Source organism: Oryza sativa, chromosome 4 (genome assembly GCF_034140825.1).
Source record: "Oryza sativa Japonica Group chromosome 4, ASM3414082v1".
Lineage (NCBI taxonomy): Eukaryota > Viridiplantae > Streptophyta > Magnoliopsida > Poales > Poaceae > Oryza > Oryza sativa.
This window is the reverse complement of record NC_089038.1, coordinates 695,506-716,238: the sequence shown is the minus strand read 5'-3', so window position 1 is coordinate 716,238 and position 20,733 is coordinate 695,506. Positions and strand designations below refer to the sequence as shown.

Sequence of the window (20,733 nt, the reverse complement as noted above, 5' to 3'; positions counted from 1 at the left end):
CTTGCAACATACTTTGGCTAATGGTTGGCACTGTAATAGCGAGATATTTGATCTACAACATATTAGGCAAATAGAACTGTCCGAAAACAAGAAAAGTGGTGCGTTTTCATTGCAATTTTTTTTACCGTTGCAATACCCAACTAGAGTTAGACGTTGGCTCCTACTTCCTACGTTGTCTCTCTAACCAAATAAAGTAGGTAATTCTGTGAGCAATAAACGTAAATACTTGCAACAAATACGCGATGCGTAGCTGGCTTACTATGTTTGCTTAAGAAACAGATAATCACGCACCCCAACTCTACAAAACCAACACTGACCTGTGGACCCCCATACCCCCATATTAAGCGAGATCGACACGATCGGCCGCTGACTCATGAGCCCTACCACGGATAAGACCAGCGGCAACGTCTATCACAACAGGTACATTCAGATGTGAACATATTCCCGTATATACACGATAATCCTCAAACAAATACATACCAAAACTATCACGAGGTAAACTCGATAAATACCCCATGGATCCCAATGAATAAACCACACAAGCAAGAAGAAAGAGGGTGAAGGAGCAAGAAAGAGAGTTAGAGAGAGAGAGAGAAAAAAAAAAGAAAACGAGAGAGATAGAGAGAGAAGGAGAAGTTGTTGAGTTGTTTTCCCTCTCTCGTCCCCTTCCCTCCCTCCCCTCCTCTTCTCTCTTCCCCCCCTCTTTTCCCTCCTCTTCTTCGTCTCCAAGCGGCGCGCGCTCTCTCGCTTCCTCGCCGCCGTCTCGGACTCGGACTCGGGCGAGCGGCGCGGCGAAACCCTACCTCGCGCTCTCCTTCCATGGACGGATCCGCCGCCATCCCGCCCCGCCCCGCGCCGACCCCGCCCGCGCCCGCGCCCGCGCCGCCGCAGGTCTTCCTCCGCCGCTCCGTGCTCCCGCCGCCGCCGGCCCCGCACCACGCGCCTCCGCCCCCCGGAGCTCACGTCCACTACTTCCGCGCCGCCTCTCCCATCCCCATCTTCCGCGCCGCGGCCTCCTCTAGGCCCCCGAGGCCGCCCCCGCCGTCAACTACTACTGCTCCTCCTCCTCCCGCCGCCCCCGCGGTCACGCCTGCTCGCCCGCCTCCGCAGCAGCCTGCGGTCGCCGTGGCGGCGCCGCCTCCGGCTACGACTATGGCTACAGCTACCGAAGAGGTGGCTGCGCCCGCGACGGGGAATCCGATGGCCAACGCGGCGGTGAGTCAATGGAATGTCCCCCCCGAGTTAATCCGTCTACTCCTTGCCATTACTGTTTCAATCGATTGATGCTTGTATTAAGCTTTATTCTAGTGTTTGGTTGCATGATTCGATCATTCAATTTTGGATGTTATGGATTGGTAGATGTGTTCGGGGATGTTAATTTGGTTGGGACAACTTTAGGTTGGCACGAAGATGGCTTTAGTAGAAATTTTGGCATGCACGGCCGAATCGATTGAGCTCTGCCTGCTTCAAATCTTCCTTTGCGCAATGGTACTCTATTTAGTCTCAGTTTCAGGACCAATGGCAACAATGTAATGTTGCAGTCGACATCTGTAACCTGTAAGATCGATACGTGTAAATATGGTTTGGAAAAGACTGTGTTAGATTAAGTTCTGTCAGGTGCTTCTCATGTTCAAACTAATCTGCACTGTCCACTGCAGGCAACAAACTAATCTGCATCTGCAGTTGCTTTTATGTAAAGCTTACCAGGTTCTTCTACTTAGATCAGCTCTTTGGAACATGTTTGGTAGGAGTATGTATAAGCAAGTGATTTTTATGATGTGCTAGAATTTGGTTTGATAGCATATAATGTTTGGAGTAGATGGTTTCGACCTTTGGTACCTGGCCTTAGGAGTTAGGAGGTTGTCCTGGTACTAGGAGCTTATAGTACAAGTCAATCCCTACCTTTTGGTTGGAGAAATCTTGCAACTATGGTTCGTATTATGTTGGAATGAGGGTTTTATACTTGTAGTATTTGCATATTCTCTTTCACTCTTTTGAGGAGACCATTTTTCAGGCTCATGGATGTTATACTTGATCTTCATAATGGAGCGTAGCATTCCAAGATAGTTGCTGGATCAGTTACATTATGTTTGATAATTGACAATGTTGTGTTGTGAATGGTGCATATGTTTTAGGACAATGAGGAGAAAAATGAAAGAGAAACTGTACAGTCTGAAGTCGCCAAAGGAGAGACTGTGCAAGGGCCTGATAAAGAATGTACAACTGGGGCAGTAAAAGGCATCAAACGGCCTAGAAAACCAAAAGGTTTTAAAAAAGGTAGTCTTCGATCAAATGAAGGTGCGGTCCTGCTTATATTCTATCCACTTTACATAATGTGCATTGCTCTGATAATTTCATTGTAAAAGTTTCATACCAGCATTTGATTATCATCTGTTGTTCATTCTAATTTTCTTTTCAGGAGATGCTGGGCCTTCTTTATTTTCACCAAACAACTGTCGCTATGACAGCTCGCTAGGTAAAGTATGATGCATTTTTCCCAATGAAAAAAAATGCTTCATGTTTCTTATTAATTGTTACCCTTTTGCCAGGTCTTCTTACAAAGAAGTTCATCAACCTTCTTGAAGGAGCAGAAGATGGAACCCTTGATTTAAATAAAGCGGCTGAGACATTGGAGGTCTGGTTTAGTATTATCATTGAAAAAAATGCTTTCCACGCTTGTCAGACATTCAATCTTTTTAATTGTCTAAGAGTGAAGTGCCCTGATGTACCATATTTTAATAAATTTCTGTAGGTGCAAAAGAGGAGGATATATGATATAACAAATGTTTTAGAAGGTGTAGATTTAATCGAAAAGACACTGAAGAATATGATTCGTTGGAAGTAAGTGTAATTTGTTTATGTTTCTTAATGCATTCCACAAGTTAATTTTAGGTTTTTACTGACAAAATAAATACATTCAAAGGGGTTTTGATATGTCAAAGCCTAAGGAGAGAGAACGACAAATCTCAGCATTGAAGGTATGTACCGTTGTACTTTATGCTCTTCATTCTGTACATATTTTATGCTTTTAACTATCCTAAAGCTACACATAAGTAAATTATACACACATCATTATGAGTTCCATTCTTTTTCTTTAATCTTTATAGATAGAGGTAGATTGTTCTCATTTTACTTCTATTGTTTTTCAAGTCAGAAAGTGGACTAATTTAAATTGAACCATGAACTATCAGTAGGTTATGTGTTTGTACTAGAAATGGTGCCCTTCTTTTATTACATTAAGCTACTTCATGTATCACAACTGGGCATTAGGGCAGGCCTCTCCTGTATCGTTTCACTCAACTATTGGAGCATATGCCTAGGTATTAAAAGACTACTGTACTCATCCTTGTAACAAGGTGGTTGTATCATTTTACTACATGAAGACAGAATCAGTGATACATATTATCCCAATTGAACTAAATTGAACCAAGATAAAAATTATTTTGCTGCTTTTGAACCAATTATACTTTGGCTAACTTTTATTTTTCAATGACGTTAAGTAAAATAATATTGGTAACAGCTGTTGGAATTGAACTCGATCACCATGACTGTTACGGTACCATTTTATGTACCATCCAAGGAAACTATGGTTTATGTTTCCTGGTAATTTCTGATGCCATATCTGTATGAGTGCAGATTGTAGGATAAATTGACCATAACCAGTATTTTAATGGTAGAAAAATGTTTCCACAGTGGTTGGCTAGAGCGAAGTTTTAGTGGATCTGGCATGCTGGGGTATGCCTGTAAAAATAAAACGTAATAATTCAGTCCTAAGTCCATGATGAATCTTCTTCTTTATTTAGAGGCTTTCTTGAAGTTTCAAGTGCTGGCAATGCAACAAATCAACAAATCTATCCTCTGACAGTTCGCATGCCATTCCATTTGAATGTTAAGATTTTTGTCCTGCATTTGAAATTTCCTGTTGGATTTTGATATTCTGCAGGAAGAAATTGAGTCTCTTTATGATGAAGAGTCCAGGTTGGATGATGAAATAATGTAAGTACTTCCTGAAAGTAATACATATATCTGATTTCTCTTGTCTCGGTCCCTCTCTTTTGATAGATAATTGCTGATTCTGCAGGGAAGCACAAGAGAAACTGAATGCCCTTAGAGTCGATGAGGACAGAAGAAAGTAAGATTCCCATTTGCAATTATGGCAGTTTTTATATTTTATATAGTCAACTGAATCATTGTGTTTTTCTTTTTAGGTTGTTGTATGTTTCGAAGGAAGATATCAATGCGATTCCTCGCTTTCAGGTCAGGACTCTTCTGGTCTCTTGTTTATTTCTTCTTCCTGCAATTGTAAAGTTGTACCAACAAGTTCGTTGTTGATAGCAGGGATCCACTCTTATTGCAGTAAACGCTCCTCGAGGAACCTATATTGAAGTTCCAGACCCTAATTTGGTATGCGATCTTTAGCTACTTTTAGCTATGTGGACAGAGATGATGAATCTGTGTGGTGCGGTTGTTGACATCTTTCTTCCTTTACCAGGATATGGACATTTATAAGGATCTGGATAATCAAGAGAAGCACTACCAGATTGTATTTAGAAGTGCAATGGGTCCTGTTGATTGCTTTCTAATAAGGTAAAGTCTCACCAGCATGACTTTCTAGAATTCATTCTACCGGTCGGTCTTCTGTGCTAAACTGCTAATCATTTACTAAACTGTTATTTTCTCACCAGTAACCATCAGGAGACATTCAACGCAGACCAGCAGATGGCAGACAATTTGGATGCTGCGGTCACTAGTGGAAGTTCTCAAGCTCCGCAGCAGATGGATTATGTTCAGGCATCGGAAATTGGGGAGAGCAATGGTGTAAGAGAGCATACATCAGAGCCATCCAAAAGAGACGATCCAGTGCCTGGCATTGTGAAAATTGTACCATCAGATGATGTAAGAAAATTCCGTCTAAACCACATCAGAAATCAAATCATTCGATGTTGTTTGATATTAATTGTTATTCGTTATGCAGATTGCTGCTGATTACTGGCTCAGTTCTGACGCTGACGTTAGTATGACTGATACATGGGGCACTTAATTGATGGCTCTGCAGACTATTAGTCTCTTAGAGAAATAGCAATGACAAATACAATACAACAATTGCATTGGATGGAGGAGTTGGATCTGCTGTCCACCTTCAACTGAAGTCCTGCTTTGGTAACTGCAGAGATTTTCCCTGGTGCATGCTCTGTTCTCGTTAACCGGCAAATCACAGAGAATACAATTGTAGGCAGTAGATCTTGTAAATTGGCAGACCCATTTTAGTAGTTGGTGCTCAGCCACAAGCATACTTTAAGATAGGCTGCAGTAGGTTTCTGCTCTTGATTATATTAGCCTTCGAATAGAGGGACTGCGTGTGTGCATACCAAGTTAGAAGGCAACACAGTCCAGAAGAAGGCGATGCTTATCTGCTCTTCTCCCCTTGAAAGGGGGATTATTGTTGTACATTCTGGCTAGCAATCTGGAATGCTCAATTACTGATAGCATATCAATAAAGATTATTTTGTTTCCAGATCATGTTTGGGATTTATGTGCTTGCTAATTGAAAGGGTTACGGGGATGAATAGGCTAATTTGAAACCTAAGTAAAGGCTCCGCAAGATGTGAAATAAAGGAGAAGGCTCCTAAGCAAGCAACAGGAGCAGCTTGTTGAGCAGAGGAAGAGGAAGGGACCTCAGACGTCCCAGCCCCTGTGGAGATGCCCGCCCCGGTGAAGGACCAGCCCATGATGAAACATCAGGCTTGAGATGCAACTTGTGAGTCAACTGGGTGACTTTCTTAATCATCCTCATGAGACGAGGAGCATACACAAGCCCTTTCCGGTAGTTGAAAGAGGCTATCCTGATTTCCTTCCACACAAAGTAGAACATATGGAAGTGAGAGGGAGGAGGATCAATGAATGGATCTTGATGTTAATGTCGGCTAGAGTTGGGTGAATATGCATTTAAAACTTTTAAGGAAACTAGAAAAAATGCCCGTGCGTTGCAACGGTTGAGGATTATTTTAATCTTGTAATTGTTATATGGTTTAGCTAGGGTGAAATTCACCGTGTAAATTCGCTTGGATATTTTATTTTAGAAAACCATGAGATGCAGTTAGGAGTCTGACTTTTATCTCAAGTTAGCATGCAAGTTTTTTTAGAGAGATTTCTTATACTACTCCTTTTGTATTTCTAAAAGCAAACGAACTTAAAATTAGACTCAAATACGGATATGTATTTCTAAAAGCGAATAGACTTAAAAACCGACTTAAACACGGATGACGTACCAAAATATCGGCAAAAACACCTTCAATTTTTATAATAGTAGAGATAGATATATGGTTTAGTTAAGGTGAAATTCACTGTGTTAAATTCGCTTGGATATATATTTTGCTAGAAAATTATGTGCTGCAAATAGGAGTCCGATTATCTCAAGTTAGCATGCGAGTTTTTTAAAAAGATTTCTTATACGATTCCTTTTATATTTCTAAAAACGAACGAACTTAAAAACCGACTGAAATACGGATTTATGTTTCTAAAAGCGGACGAACATGAAAACTGACTCATACACGGATGACATACCAAAAGTACCGGCAAAAACATCTTCAATTTTTATAATAGGAGAGATACGAAAGCTGAACTTTTTGGATATTTCCAAATATTTTCGGATATTTCTGAATATTTTTTAGATATTCCGAAAATCTTAGATTTATAAGCAAACTAGCAAGGCAAGCAAAAGGGGTGTTGGCAACTTTTTGTGACAAGTCGACAAGCACGATCACAGCACCTAAACGCCTTGCGGTGATATGGAGTCGCCAACCACCTCGATTTAGCCAAAAGGCCAAATTAATATGGGTTTTGTAGAAAAAGGGCTAAACCGGCTAGCGGAGCCGATTTAGAGATCAAAATCAGCCTCTAGGCCGATTTAGATCGATATGGGGATAACTACCCGTCTCGTGGGCAAAATGAAAGGTTTCAGGACAAACCTAAAAAGAGGTGTCGCACTCTTGTAGCGGGGCGGATGATTTACGGCGTAAATCGGCAAAGATGGACTAAAATTAGGGTAAAGTAGAAAACATAGCTGAAAAGTAAAGATAAAAGAAAAAGCGATTCAAGTATATTGTGTGTTCGGGGATTACAATTGAACCAGCCTTGTCCCTTAAATAGGGATTGGTCTTGCCCTCTATAGGTCCTCCTCCACGTCAAACTCGGGATATAACCAAAGAAAACCCGAAACATGCCTTCCCAAGCAAGGAAACCTGAGACCCCGACGAAAACAAACTTGGGCTCAGACTCTGACGGTCTGATCGGCTACATACCTGTGGTCTGACCACTCACATACCTGCGGTCTGACCGACCATGTGAAGGAAACCCGGTACTTTCCAAACTTTGGCAATTTTCCCCTATTTCGTCCATAGGTACCAAATTTGGGTGTAAACACATGCTCCCCTGCCTTTTTGGTGAACATTGTGAACCTAAAAGCATAGAACATGTTATCTCAGCGCGATAATCCAATTATCGGCCGTAGGACTTTCTAAGCATCTTGCTAGATGCTCAGGAAGTATTTCTTTAAGTATTTCCCATTGATGGCTCTCTGAAAACGTTGTCCTGGAAGTGTCTCCATCTCTTTCAAAGTCTTCAAACGCTTATCGATGACGTCTTCAAGATTGCCTCCCATCAAGGTCTTGTAATCTTCAACCGACAAGTTGTCTTGCTTGATATATCGAAGAGAGCCAAGATTTACCTCAACCGGCAAAACGGCTTCTTGACCATAAACCAACTCAAAAGTAGTGACTTTAGCATCATCATGTTTAGATATTCTATGAGCCCATAATGCTTTGGAAAGCATCTCATGCCACTTCTTTGAGTGTTCTTCAATATTCTTTTTGACTAATTTCAACAATGTTTTATTACTCGACTCGGCTTATCCATCAGCCTGAGCGTAGCAAGGAGAAGAACTCAACAAGTTAATATCATAAGATTCGGCAAAACTTCTCATCTCCTTGGACATAAAAGAAGCTCTTTGATCCGTAGCCAATGTTTAAGGAATATCGAATCTATGAACAATATGCTTCAAGATAAAGTCAATCACCTCCGTGCAAGTAATATTCTTGAACGGCATGGCTTCGGCCCATTTGGTGAAATAATTCGTTGCAACTAAGACACTTTACATAGGTTGGCTTTTTGTGGGACGGAGTGAGTAGATTTGTAGACCCCCCCTCCCCCACCCCACCCACCAATTAAGACACTTTATATAGTAGAGTTGTTTGAATGCTAAATACTTGGACAGTTCTATTGCTAAAGGTTGCCAAACATTTATCAAGATATGACAAATTGTATATTTGGTATCATTGTTTTGTTCTCCATTTATATAGTTAGTGTAAAGGGAGTGATATGTGGCAATATTGAACTTCACACTTATAAGTTCATTGTAATATGCATCGTGGAAAAACATAATAAACTTGATTACGTTTAAATGATTACCATGGCTCCTAACGCAGGAACGTGCCTTGCGCGTGCATATATATGGTTAAAGTGCATTACAATTCAAACTTACACTGTCTGCAATTTAACAATATAAAATTCAGGAGCAAGCCTAGCTATGGTCAAAACTCAGAAGGCCCAGGTGGCTGCCTGGGCTCCTGGCTATCCGAGAGTACGACATTCAGCTGGATCAGCTTTGTGCGCGGCCCAGTTGCAAGCCAGACCCACCTGTACGTGTTTTTTTCCCGTATTCTCTGGAACTTCTCTCGACGTAAGTACGATGAAACGATAATGTTTTTGCGCCAAAGATATTTAACTATTTACCACTTTCAGTTGTGAAAATTAACTATTTGTCACTAGATTGATATGTCATATACACAAGTGGACCCATATGTCATTGAGATAGAGGTGGCAAATAGTTAAATATGCAATATACTCAGTATAATAATAATAATAATAATAATAATAATAATAATAATAATAATAATAATAATAGAATTCCAATATTTATAATATTAATAATAAAAGCCTGTGCAGTCTTATTGAACAATATTATTGGGGAATGCTAAATAGCTGTCGCATGATTTTTGATAGCTAAATCATTCATGTTTCGATATATTCAGAACCGTTGTTTCATACGTTGTAGCAAAATGTTTCACGGAGTGATTTAATTGTGTTTCAGCTTTTAAAAAGATGAAACATTTTCGATTTACTTGGTGAAACATTTACGGTGTTTCAGCTTTCTAAAAGATTGAAACATTTTCGATCTACTTAGTGAAACATTCGGAACCGTTGTTTCATATGTTGTAGTAAAATGTTTCATGTAGTGATTTAATTGTGTTCCAGCTTTTTTAAAAGATTGAAATATTTTCGATCTACTTGGTGAAACATTTTTGATCTATTTAGTGAAACACTGTATAATGAAAGACTAAAAAATCATGCAAATCCCATATAGACAGTCCCATATTATTTTAGCGTTGTACCCATCCTAACATTTCTGTGTCATGAAAGACTAAAAAATCATGTAAATCCTATATAGACAGTCCTATGTTATTTTAGCGTTGTACCCATCCTAACATTTCTGTGTCCGACATTGTTAATTATCCCATCTCCCCCAATGTCAAAGAAAATGGACGGAATCTTCGAGGAAAGGGAGCGGGACGGCGAGCCAAATGAAACAGACAAACGGACTGCTTTCCTTTATACTACCCCACTATTACCAGTCTAAACCAAAAGGAATCTGATCACTGGCTAAAGCTGACAGCATCCAAAAGATGTTTGACAAACTAATGTGATGAATATGATGAAAGGCCAACTTTTCTACTCCACGAACTAATGTGTGATGAATATGATGAAAAAAAAAACAACTTTTCACGTTGTCCTTGGGCTAAAAAGACACGCTTCTTTCACAAACTATAATACCCACCACAGCGATCATTGTTCTTATTTAACTCAGCCAGTGATCAAACTTTATTTTCTGTCAAAAAAAAGTGATCAAACTTCATTTTCTCTTCCACTATATATGTCGACACTTTCTTTTTTCTCTGTTTATGGCTGTGATTGCGGGTTTGGTTTAGATTGGACTGCACCAGTTACTACTATATATTTAGCAATAATAATGTGCTTGAAATGAAGAGCCAGTACTATGATTTTTTTTAACCAGCCGCCAACCCATTGCACGGTTTCTTTCGTTAACACAACATAAATATGAAACTATCAATATCTGTTGGATATTTCCTCCATCTCAAAATATAACGCGCAACCATATTTTTTTTTATATTTTATAATATACAGTGTGCATATATGCATATAATTAATTTGTTTTCTAAATCCTTCACCCTAAAAATCTCTAATTTCATTAGTTGCATGTGTTTTATCTATTGATATGATCCAAATAAAGAGGTCATACTAACTCTTTCTTATGTCTTTCCGTTAATGGTGGATGCGCCCTTATACTTGGGGTGGAGGACGCATTTTATAAATTAAAACAACTTGGTTAAAAGATACTTGCTACAACTAATATATTATATACTAAAAATCTATTAAACTTCATATAAATGCTTCTAACACGCCATGTAGCATCCTATAACTTCTCTCGAGTCCCCACTAGCATTCTAGTAAAATAGAGTAATCTGACCATCAATTTTCATTTAAATCAGTTGATCTATTATTTTACGGGAAATACAAGTCCTCACATGTACACACCATGCACACCAATTAACAAATATCACTAAAAGATCTAGAAAAATTCATACATGTACTTTCAATAGTATTACATCTACTTATAAAATCTGACATTCAAAGCAACTTTTATATAATGTTTTTTTTCAAAAAATGTACTGTCTAGCAGTTCGAGAAGCGTACGCGCAGAAAACTAGAGAGTTGAAGTTGGGAAATGACAGTATAGTACTCAGTCTAAACCACTATTGACACTCTTTTAGAAAAAACATCCCAACCCTCCCTCCATCCCTGACCCCATGCGGTTTGCGGCGTGTGGCATTCCTTTTCTTTGTTTTTTCAATCTCTATAACAATTAAAATTATGTTTATAGGCAAAGAAAAGACCACAAATAAGCCTCCACTTATTAGGTAGCCAGCTTTCCCTATGTTTTTCATGGTCTGTTTGAACTATTATAATTTTTAGTGAAATCAATAATTAATATCCATATTGACTATATTTAAGTGTAACAGAAAAATTCCATATCGAGGCCTCCGCTAAATAAAAAAACTAAAATTCTCACAAAAAACAAATATAATATCCAATCTTAATTTTTACTAAAGCTGGCATACCTGTTACTTGTATCCTGTTAGACATCTAACGACTTTCTATCAACTAAATTATGTAGGGGCTATTTACCTATACAATTTGATATGTGCTTTTATCAATCAATGATATTTTTAGGAGATAAATAATTAATCTAAAGATGATCATAGCATCTTTAGATGATATCGTTATTTTACAATATATATATATATATATATATATATATATATATATATATATATATATATATATATATATATATATATATATATATGAAGTCACTAATAAATTAGACAAAAAAAATCTTTAAATGATATCGTTATTTTACGTAATAACCTGTACCCCATCTAGTGTTTATTTCTTATAGAAAACATTTTGAAAAAAAAGTTATTAGTTGTACATCATATTGATCATACCAAGCACATGTTTTGCATCAAGGAATCTTAACAGGGAAACAACCAAGTCAATTCAAGAGATGAATTAAAATACCATCTCTATTTATTTCTTTTTGGTAAAACTTGCTAAGTACGTCGTAAATTCCTGACATTTAGCGTGTATCAATCTAGAAATGTGTATTTTTTACATCACATTTCAATTTAGTGGTAATTTGCTAAAAAAAATACTACGACCTCTATTTTAAATTTTCTTACTTAATTGAAGGGAGGTAATTTAGAATGGATGTCTTTACCTCATGATAGGTTATTGTTTACGTCGTTAAGTACCAAATTCAGCTGCCAATTATCTCGACAAATAAACAGAACTGACGTTTCTTACACGCATAATTGTCCCAAATAATATAGTTCCACTTGTCTTTGGAGAATAATTTGAATGCAGGTATTAGCAACTAAATGAAGGAGAAAATGAGCCGGCATGTGAAGAACACACTTCCGGCTAATCAGGAGAGTGCACACGGATTGGAGGGTTCACAAATCAGAGCAAACCGACATAATTGAGGCTATCCACCGTGCACTGATACAAGGGTCCACATGTCATGCTCACGAAGAAAGGTGGTGGAGAGAGGTGGTTGCCCTTGTTTGGCCGAACCAGGGGTCGAACGAACCTAGCCTAGCCCCTCTCATCTCCACCCTTCACGCGGTGCTTCCTCATTGCTTTTAATGATGATTGTGCGTGAAACAGCCATCAATAACAGTCATTAGACAACTATAAAAGGAGGAGAAGCCCTCTCTCCAAACACACACTCAAGAAGCAATCTCTCTATTTCTTATTTTTATTAGTCGCTATATTAGTGGAGATTAGGCTAAGAGTAGCTTTACTATTTGGTTTCCTAGTCCTCTTGAAGATTCGGGAATGTCTCTAGTACTATTCTTTCTTTGTAAGACTTTGAGCTTATTAAAACTTTATCTTTTTTATTTATTGGTGTTCAGGGTTCATATACTGTTTTCTCAATTATATGTTCATTGAGTAGTTTATACTTATTGCATATGTTATATATGTTTAGACTAGTTGATATATGCCACAACATCTGTCCAATGATCTTAACGGATTCAATTTAGAATTTATATGCTGGTAATTCGAATATAATCATAATCAGTTATCAAAGCACATTAAATAATCTCAATTTTAGTTGATACAGTAAAAGAATATTTTAATAAAAAATCACCCACACATGAACATTGGTAATAATATTTCACGCACATTAAATAAGATGCTCGTGTATATGCGCGGGTTACCTTCCTAGTTCCTAATAAAAGTATTTAATTGAGATACAAAAAATGGGTGAGTATATGTGTTGATGCGAAAAACACACACAGGTCTGGGAGACCTGCTTAACTCCAGTGCAGGTCCTAAATCTTGCTCTTAGGATCGAAGACGTGCCAGTTGATTTGATCCTGCAATCAACAAGAAGAAAAGACAAGAAAACCGAGGTTAAATCCATAAACGATAGCCGATCGGCTAGGAGCCGATGACATATTGTCAATCATTAAGCCGATGTTATTGGCACTAGATCGGCAATGAAGAATAAAGCAATGTAACACTAAATCTACTCGATCGACTGTAGTTATTAACGATATATAATCCTTTTCTCAAAGTATATTTAAACTAAGTGATTGGGATAGATCGAACAACAAGTCGAGACAGTATAAATCACTTAAGTCTAAAGATACATTAAGATAATGATTATATATACGTTTATAGCATAGCCGATCAAATAGATCTAGCATGTATCGGCTAATACTCTGATACCACTCTATATTAAGATATAAAAACAAACAAAATATATCAAACAGAAAGCTTAATATACGTTATGCAATAAGATCTTAATACAAAGGGCAGATTTAGCATATCAAGCAAGCATATAAGGATTAAAATTGCTAAATCAGGTAAGATCGGCTGAAACTCCGACACTATCTCTATTGATGATCATAAAACAGGCTAGATATTGCAGTTATGAATATTACTTAATAGATCGAACTCAACCGATGCAGCATTAAGCATAAAGATAAACAAAAGATCTAGGCAAGATGATGAAAATCTCTAAAAGATGGTAGATATGCTATATAATCTAAATTAACAACAACATCTAACTCTATCGGCTACTTTCTAGTGATAGATACCAGCCGATCACGGGTTAGATTATGAATCCAATGAAGATTATGAAGCATATATGATAACTCGACAATTTACATAAACAAGATTAGAGTATCATGATGATGGAAGCACTAATCCCGAGAACGCAAGCCGCCATGACAAGTTTACCTCTTGTTGAAGATCGAAATCGATGCAGCTCAACCCGAAAGCAAGAACTCGTCGAAACAATGAAAGTAGAAAAAGGGTGGCGATGCGCCGAAAGTGTTATTGAACTGTCGTTGTAAATTACATAGGGTCGGGTCATATTTATACCTGAGATACATGATTGGTCCTTGCTAGACACGACTCTTATCTCTAACAGACTTCTAAGATACGGAAGAGTTTTAGCAGCAAACTCTTGCCGAAACATATCTCTAAAGAAACTATCTAAAATATCCTAATTAATAGATACAATTGCCTATCTAAGAGCTCATCTCCATCGTGGCAATCCTCATGTAGCACGTTGATCGATCCCGGAAACAGTTTCATAACCATCTCAACGAAATCGGCTACATCGGCTGTATCGGCTATCTTCTGTCCAATCCATCTTAGCCGATGCGATCCTCAGCCGATGCCCTCGCAGCCGATACGCACTCTGTTCTTTGAGTACAATCCTTCGCCGAATCCACTTTGATTCCTATGTCGAACCTGGTTCATATGATTTACCAAATTTGATCGTTAACTATATGATAGGAAAGTCCGTGGTAAGTGTATGGTACTACTTTGTAAGTATATATATAAGGACTAAACAGTTGGCTAGATTAATACCTCTAAATTCAAAATTAGTAATTGTAAAATATGTAGTTCTCTATTTAAGAATCATGACATTTGTCAGAATTATAATTAATAAGCACTGATGCTGTGTTTGGATGTGTAGTTTTCCAACTTCTACTCTCTCATTTTCTATGGGCACACTTTACAAACTGCTAAACGTTACCTTTTTTAGCAAAAAAAAAAATTATATCCAAAAGTTGCTTTAGAAAATTATATTAATCTATTTTTAAGTTTATATTAGCTAACGCTTAATTAATCATGCGCTAATAAATCGCTCTATTTCCCATGATGAAGATAAAGGTTCCTAACTCCATCAAACGAACATAGCCTGAGTTGAGTCGAATTTTTCTATTTTTAAATTTAATAATTATGAATTTCTAAAAAATATACAATTATAAAATTATGAATTCATAAATTGTAATTTTGTATCTAATATAGCCTTTTTCTTATTTGAACCTGACGTTGACAGAATCTCTTCCGAATATATTGAGAAGAAATAAAAGCAGAAAACACAAATAAGGTTCAGAGAGTTAAGGAACAGGGGAGGTTACAACTTCAAAAGACAGATAAGGCTAATACAAGGTTCAAAGCTAATGCACGTTAGTCTAGGTCCTCTAAGATGAGACCCACAGTCGTCAATTCGTCGCTGTTTGTGTATTGGAAAATTCTTACGTTTCTTTCCCGCCAAATGCTCCACCTAGGAGGACCTTGTTTGCTTAATCCCTATAAGGAAGGGATTGGAGCGGATTTTATTCCACACCTATTGTGGTGTGGAATTATTCCCCCTCAATCTCCTCCCATATTTTTTTAATCCTCCTCCAAAATCGAACATGGCTGAAGTGAGAAAGGTTCCCAGAATACATAGCCATATCTAATACTCCCTCCATCACAAAATATTTGACGCCGTTAACTTTTTTAAAAATGTTTGACTGTTCGTTTTATTAAAAAAATTTAAGTAATTATTAATTCTTTTCCTATCATTTAATTTATTGTTTAAAAAAGTCAACGGTGTCAAACATTTAGGGAATGAGGGAGTACGAGACTTTCTCATATAGCCTTAAACAACTAGAAATACACATGCTGCTAGGGATGGCAATTTCCCCCGCGGGGGCGGGTCCCCTGCGGGGACCCGACCCTACGGGGGCGGGGGCGGGTTCAATTTTTGACCCACGGGTGAGGCGGGGTCGGGGCCCCGTATTTTTGCGGGGAGGGGACGGGGGAGGCATTTCACCCGCGGGGCCCTGGAGGATGTATATTAAACCTTAAAATGTAATCCTGAGACCCAAAAGAGCCCAACCCAACAAAAGTCTAAAATATAAAAATAAAAGAGCCTAACCCTAACCTTATCCTCTTTCCTCTCCCCAATCTCCTCTCCCCGTCACCCTCACACCACAGGCGGCGGCGGCGTTGACAGCCAGGCACGGGCGATGGCGCGGCCAGGGTGCAGACGGCGGCGTCGACGGCCAGGCGCGGGCGGCGGCGTCGACGGCCAGGCGCGGGCGGCAGCGGCGACCAGGCGCGGGCAGCGGAGTCGGCGACTAGGCGCGGCGGTGGCGACGGCCAGGCGCGGGCGGTGGCATCGACGACCAGGCGCGACCTGGGCGGGCGACGGTGTCGGCCAGGGCACAGGAGGCGGCTGCGAAGGCCAGGCGCGGGCGGCGAAGGCCAGGCCAAGTGCGGGCGGCGGCGGCTCGCCTCGTCGCCGTTGTCCATCGACGGCTAGGTAGTGCGGGCCTCGCCTCGTCTCGTCCACCGCGGCTCGCCTCGTCGTCTTCCAGCCGGGTTGTGCGGGGCCCCGCTCACCCGCCGGGTCCCCTGCGGGGACGGGGGCGGGTGACGTGTTCCACCCGACCACCTCTGCGGGGTCGGGGTCGGGGGGAGAAGTCGGGGAGCGGGGGCGGGGGCGTTCCAGCCCAACCCGCCCCCAACCCACCCCGTTGCCAACCCTACATGCTGCCCGGTGCACCGGGTAAGATAGGAACTGCCACTGCTAAAATATTTGTTCAAAATTTTGACTCTTTTATATACGAGGACATATCCGGTGAAATTGAGCTAAGTGTTGAAAACTCGTGAAAATCATACCTAAAAGTTTCGTAAATTTATGAAAAAAATACTAGAGATAGGTGTAGATATGAAATACATTCTCACCAAATCTTAACTCCAAACTCAAGTTCGTTTATGAGAAACAAAAAAGACAAATTTCAGGTAAATAGTGTCCTGTTACTATTCACCTGAAATTTGTCTTTTTTGTTACTCCTAAACGAAGTTGAGTTTGAACTTGAGATTTGGTGAGAATGTATTTCATATTTACACCTATCTCTAGTATTTTTTTCATGAATTTATGAAACTTTTAGGTATGATTTTCACGAGTTTTCAACACTTAGCTCATTTTCACCGATATGTCCCCTTTATATACAGCGTCTCTATCGTTTTCCGCCCGCGGCTGGCTCCTATCTTTTTGACTTGTTTTGAGTTTTGACGACCCCACGGGGCCGACCTGCACACTTTGGACGGTAGGCGCTCATCCCCTTCACTTTGCTCCTCCACCATTTATTTACTTGTTCATTTGCTAATTAAGGACTCTTCTTTAATTTTGTCGCCTTTGATCTCGTCGGCGATGCTGGTGCCATTGGAAGCTAGGATCGATCATATGTCATAGCAGGCTGCAGCTAGATCTCCCACAGTAGTAGTGGTCGTGTGGTGTGATTGATCTTGCACGAGCATCACCAGCCAGGCTGTACTGCATCAATCATATATCGATCGCTGATTGCAGATTGGCCTTGTGTGTCGACAGGTAGATCAATCGGTCGGATCATCTTGTACAACTAATTAAACATATCACTTTGTAGTTCGTAGTTCATCATTCTTAATTATCTCTGCTAGCTGTTGTTTTCTTTGTACACAGAGAGGGAGAGAGGCGGCGGCTAGGCATGCCGATTGGAGCAATTTCGACGGTTGGGCCGGCGATTTCGCCGGGCATCAAGATCGCCGAAATCGCGGAATCCTTTGTGGCGAGGAAGTACAGACGCTTGAGAGATTACAGAAAGGACGTTGCACAGCTGGTGGGTGAAGTGGGGAAGATCGCAGTGGCCGTGGACACGGTGGAGGAACAGGAACAGTTCATGAGCGACCGTCGGATCGTGGGGCAACTGAGTGAGCTGATGGACGCCATCCACGAGGCTGAGGACATCTTGGACGCCGTCGACTACAGAGACAGTATCTGGGCGAGGAAGCACAAGGTCAGGCAGGTTATCCATTCTATAGTTGAACAAGCTAAGCGGATAGTCGGAATAGACGGCGCGTTGAACCGGCTGGACAAGTCGATGAATGACCTGCCACGGATGCAGCAGAACCAGCGGGATCTTGTCCAGCTGTCAAATTTCCGGTCATCACAAGGAGGAGGAGATGGGGGTGCGTCCGCGTCGAGGCCAAGATCGGCCACGGGCCTATTGCCGGACGGCAAACTCTACGGTTACAAGGAGGAGTACGATCGGCTGGTGTCGGCCTTGCTGTACGATCCTCCCCGGCGGCCTGGTGGCAATGGCAATGGCGGCGGTCAAGTCGTGGCGGTCGTCGGCGACGGCGGCGTTGGCAAGACTGCGCTTGCTCAGCACGCGCTGAGGCACGTGGACGTTCAAGCAAGGTTTGATCATGTGATCTGGGCGAGCGTCCCACACAAGTACAGGAACAAGGACCTCTTGGCTGAGATCTGGATGTCCGGACCGGGTGCTACTGCTACTGCGGCTACACACAGGTGCGCCGACCAGATGAGCTTTGGTGCCCTTCAGGCGGAGTTCGTCAGGCTGGTGTCTCTGTCATCCCAGAGGTACCTGCTCGTCCTCGACGATGTCTGCAACGATGAGTCGGACGACGACGATCATCAGCGGAGCAGGAAGGAATGGGAGGATGTCCTTGCCCCCTTCAAACAAGGGGAACGAGGGAACACATGATTTCTTTTACCTTGGATATCCGTGCGGATGCTGTCCATCTGCTGCATGAAGATTTCCTGCATCCGGATCACATAAAGGCAATCGGTTCAATCAGAATCGAGCACTACACATGGTCGACTGAGCCAAACCTCAACCTCCTTGCTTCTGTTAGGAGCCTGTCGTTAACCCGATGTCCTGTGACAGACAGGAGTTTGAGCATGTGCCTGCATAAACTGCAGTCCCTCGAGAGACTAGAGATATCTGATTGCCCTGAACTTCATGACTTCCCCGATGATGCCATGCCTATGATGGCATCCTTGAAATCCCTCGAGTTTAACGGATGCCATCCTCTTCTTATGAAGAAGCTACAAGGCAGGACTGGCGCTGCCTGGGAAAGGATTCGCTCCATCCAGCGACTAGAAATCGTTTAAACTCAAGGTACAGACTTTGCCCGACATTAACCCTTCATCTAGATGTGTTTTCCTCTCTGTTTCTTTTGTTATCATAGGACGAGAATAGTGCTGCTTTTAACTTCATTCAATCATTCAGAGCTGAACAGTTTCTAATCTTTTATGTAGGTGGGAATGGTCTTAAGCAAGTGGTACTAGGTATCAAGGGGAAAGGCAAGACCAACAGCATAGCGCAAGTGTCACTGCTCGGTGGTCATCACGCTTAACGACCTCTGCTGAATTTGGTTCTACGGGACTTGTTAGATGGGGAAAAATATAAAGTGCAAACCACATATACAGTGACAACTTAGAAACTAATATTAGCATAAAAATGAATGTATGAGATTTATCCATGTCACCTAGAGTGGCAGTAAAAAAAATTTCATGAATAACTCTCAGATTTAACCATGGGTTAAAAATTTTATTCGAGATGACGTGGACGAATATCAAATGTCTATTTTTTTTTTATCCTACGGTGATTTTGTAACATTTATTTTTCGTGTTTTATGCCATGCTTATGCATTCCATGTTGTAAAAACCTGGCATGTTGGTACAATATTGAACACTGAAGAAATATGTATATGCATTCCCATGAAAGTATTTGATCCTTCGGTGAAACACTTGAGCATGGTGTTTTGCTAGCAAGCTGAAAAGGTTAAGCTTTGCAAGGTAAGAAATCAGTTTGCAAGGATTTTGGCTTATCAGACTGGTGACAATGTTTCGGAAGAATTAAACCAAAAGAAGAGCTGAATAGGACTTCTAAAATAAGTTAATTTTGTACGAAATATGACATACCATAATGCTATGAATGTGAACGGTATTTTATACTAAATTAACTTATTTTAAAACGAAAGTAGTAATTAATAAATGGTGGAGCATCCGGCTAGAATGGAACAGGAAGGGTTTTCGGGATTGCTATCAGAAGGGCAATTCAATCTTTTCACAAAATTAAGAGGGCATTTTAATAATTTTGTGCTCTGGACCCAACCTCCCATCAAGTCATCATGTCCCTTCTATTATGCAATCATGTGCTACGTCCGTAGTACAGAGGGGTTGCATAATGTCTACGAAAATAGAGACACAAGATATGATGGTGTGGCCATATTCTCATTCATTCTCTTCTCTTGGGGCGTGTATAACGGTGAGCCTTCTCCCTCTATTTATAGCCATATTGCATATATGGCAGGTTTAGGTGTGGGCCCAATTAGTATATATGGGCTGGGCCTTCATGGGCCCAGGCCCATAGGATTCCTAACACTCCCCCTTGGGCACTCACCGCGTGAAGTCTATGCCTCATCAAAACTCCAGAAAAACCCAGTGGGAAAATTTTTGAGAAAGAGTACATAGCATACGCTTGAAATGTCGCACGAATTGCCTCATTAAAAACCTTGATAAGAAACTGTCGGGAAAACTTATCTAAGGGAAAAAAGAGTACAATCCATCCAATTCTTCGTTCAATCCTTCTAGATTGATTTTGGGTACTTAATTTTCTATATCAAGATTCTGAAATAAGTATTTCAGTGAAATTCTCCCCCTGAATTTTGTATTTCTCTAAGTCTCATTATTCCGATTTCTCGGACACACCTATTCAAGAGAATATGTCAATAATGAGTTAGTGGACAAATTTGCAAGACTTTCACATAACTTAGTTTGTTGCTTCTATGAAATCCATGCACATAGAAGAGTTACGGGTTCATTTGCTTAGTGAGTTTGCTTCTCACGTAACTCATTTGCATATGTGCAACATATGCTGCTTTAATTTT

General features: G+C 40.4%; 2 protein-coding genes across 3 annotated transcripts; both read left to right on the top strand.

The window, feature by feature from the left end:
* Positions 1-679: 679 nt before the first annotated feature.
* Positions 680-5,520, top strand: LOC9266406 (transcription factor E2FC). Its single transcript, XM_015778491.3, has 13 exons — positions 680-1,215; positions 2,136-2,298; positions 2,420-2,476; positions 2,550-2,635; positions 2,753-2,841; positions 2,924-2,978; positions 3,944-3,996; positions 4,082-4,132; positions 4,209-4,257; positions 4,339-4,404; positions 4,493-4,587; positions 4,686-4,896; positions 4,976-5,520. The coding sequence occupies exons 1-13, from the start codon at positions 820-822 to the stop codon at positions 5,039-5,041; spliced, it is 1,437 nt and encodes a 478-aa protein (XP_015633977.1). The 5' UTR covers positions 680-819; the 3' UTR covers positions 5,042-5,520.
* An 11,513-nt stretch (positions 5,521-17,033) lies between these two features.
* LOC4334937 (probable disease resistance RPP8-like protein 2) lies at positions 17,034-19,595 on the top strand. Of its 2 annotated transcripts, none has more exons than XM_015778281.2 (3): positions 17,034-17,386; positions 17,498-18,959; positions 19,100-19,595. In XM_015778281.2, exon 2 carries the CDS (start codon positions 17,523-17,525, stop codon positions 18,540-18,542), a length of 1,020 nt encoding a protein of 339 aa, XP_015633767.1. In that variant the 5' UTR covers positions 17,034-17,386; positions 17,498-17,522; the 3' UTR covers positions 18,543-18,959; positions 19,100-19,595. The 2 variants fall into 2 exon arrangements, with proteins under 2 accessions (XP_015633767.1, XP_015633768.1); XM_015778282.2 differs by having other exon boundaries at positions 17,137-17,386; positions 17,476-18,959.
* Positions 19,596-20,733: the final 1,138 nt, after the last annotated feature.

What these genes read in the sequence shown, in the direction of transcription:
- LOC9266406 (XM_015778491.3), top strand. Translation starts at nt 820, where the DNA reads ATGGACGGATCCGCCGCCATCCCGCCCCGCCCCGCGCCGACCCCGCCC. An exon ending in AAGAATATGATTCGTTGGAA is followed by an intron (nt 2,842 to 2,923) that starts GTAAGTGTAATT and finishes ATACATTCAAAG; the next exon opens with GGGTTTTGATATGTCAAAGC. An exon ending in AGGTTGGATGATGAAATAAT is followed by an intron (nt 3,997 to 4,081) that starts GTAAGTACTTCC and finishes CTGATTCTGCAG; the next exon opens with GGAAGCACAAGAGAAACTGA.
- LOC4334937 (XM_015778281.2), top strand. Translation starts at nt 17,523, where the DNA reads ATGCCGATTGGAGCAATTTCGACGGTTGGGCCGGCGATTTCGCCGGGC.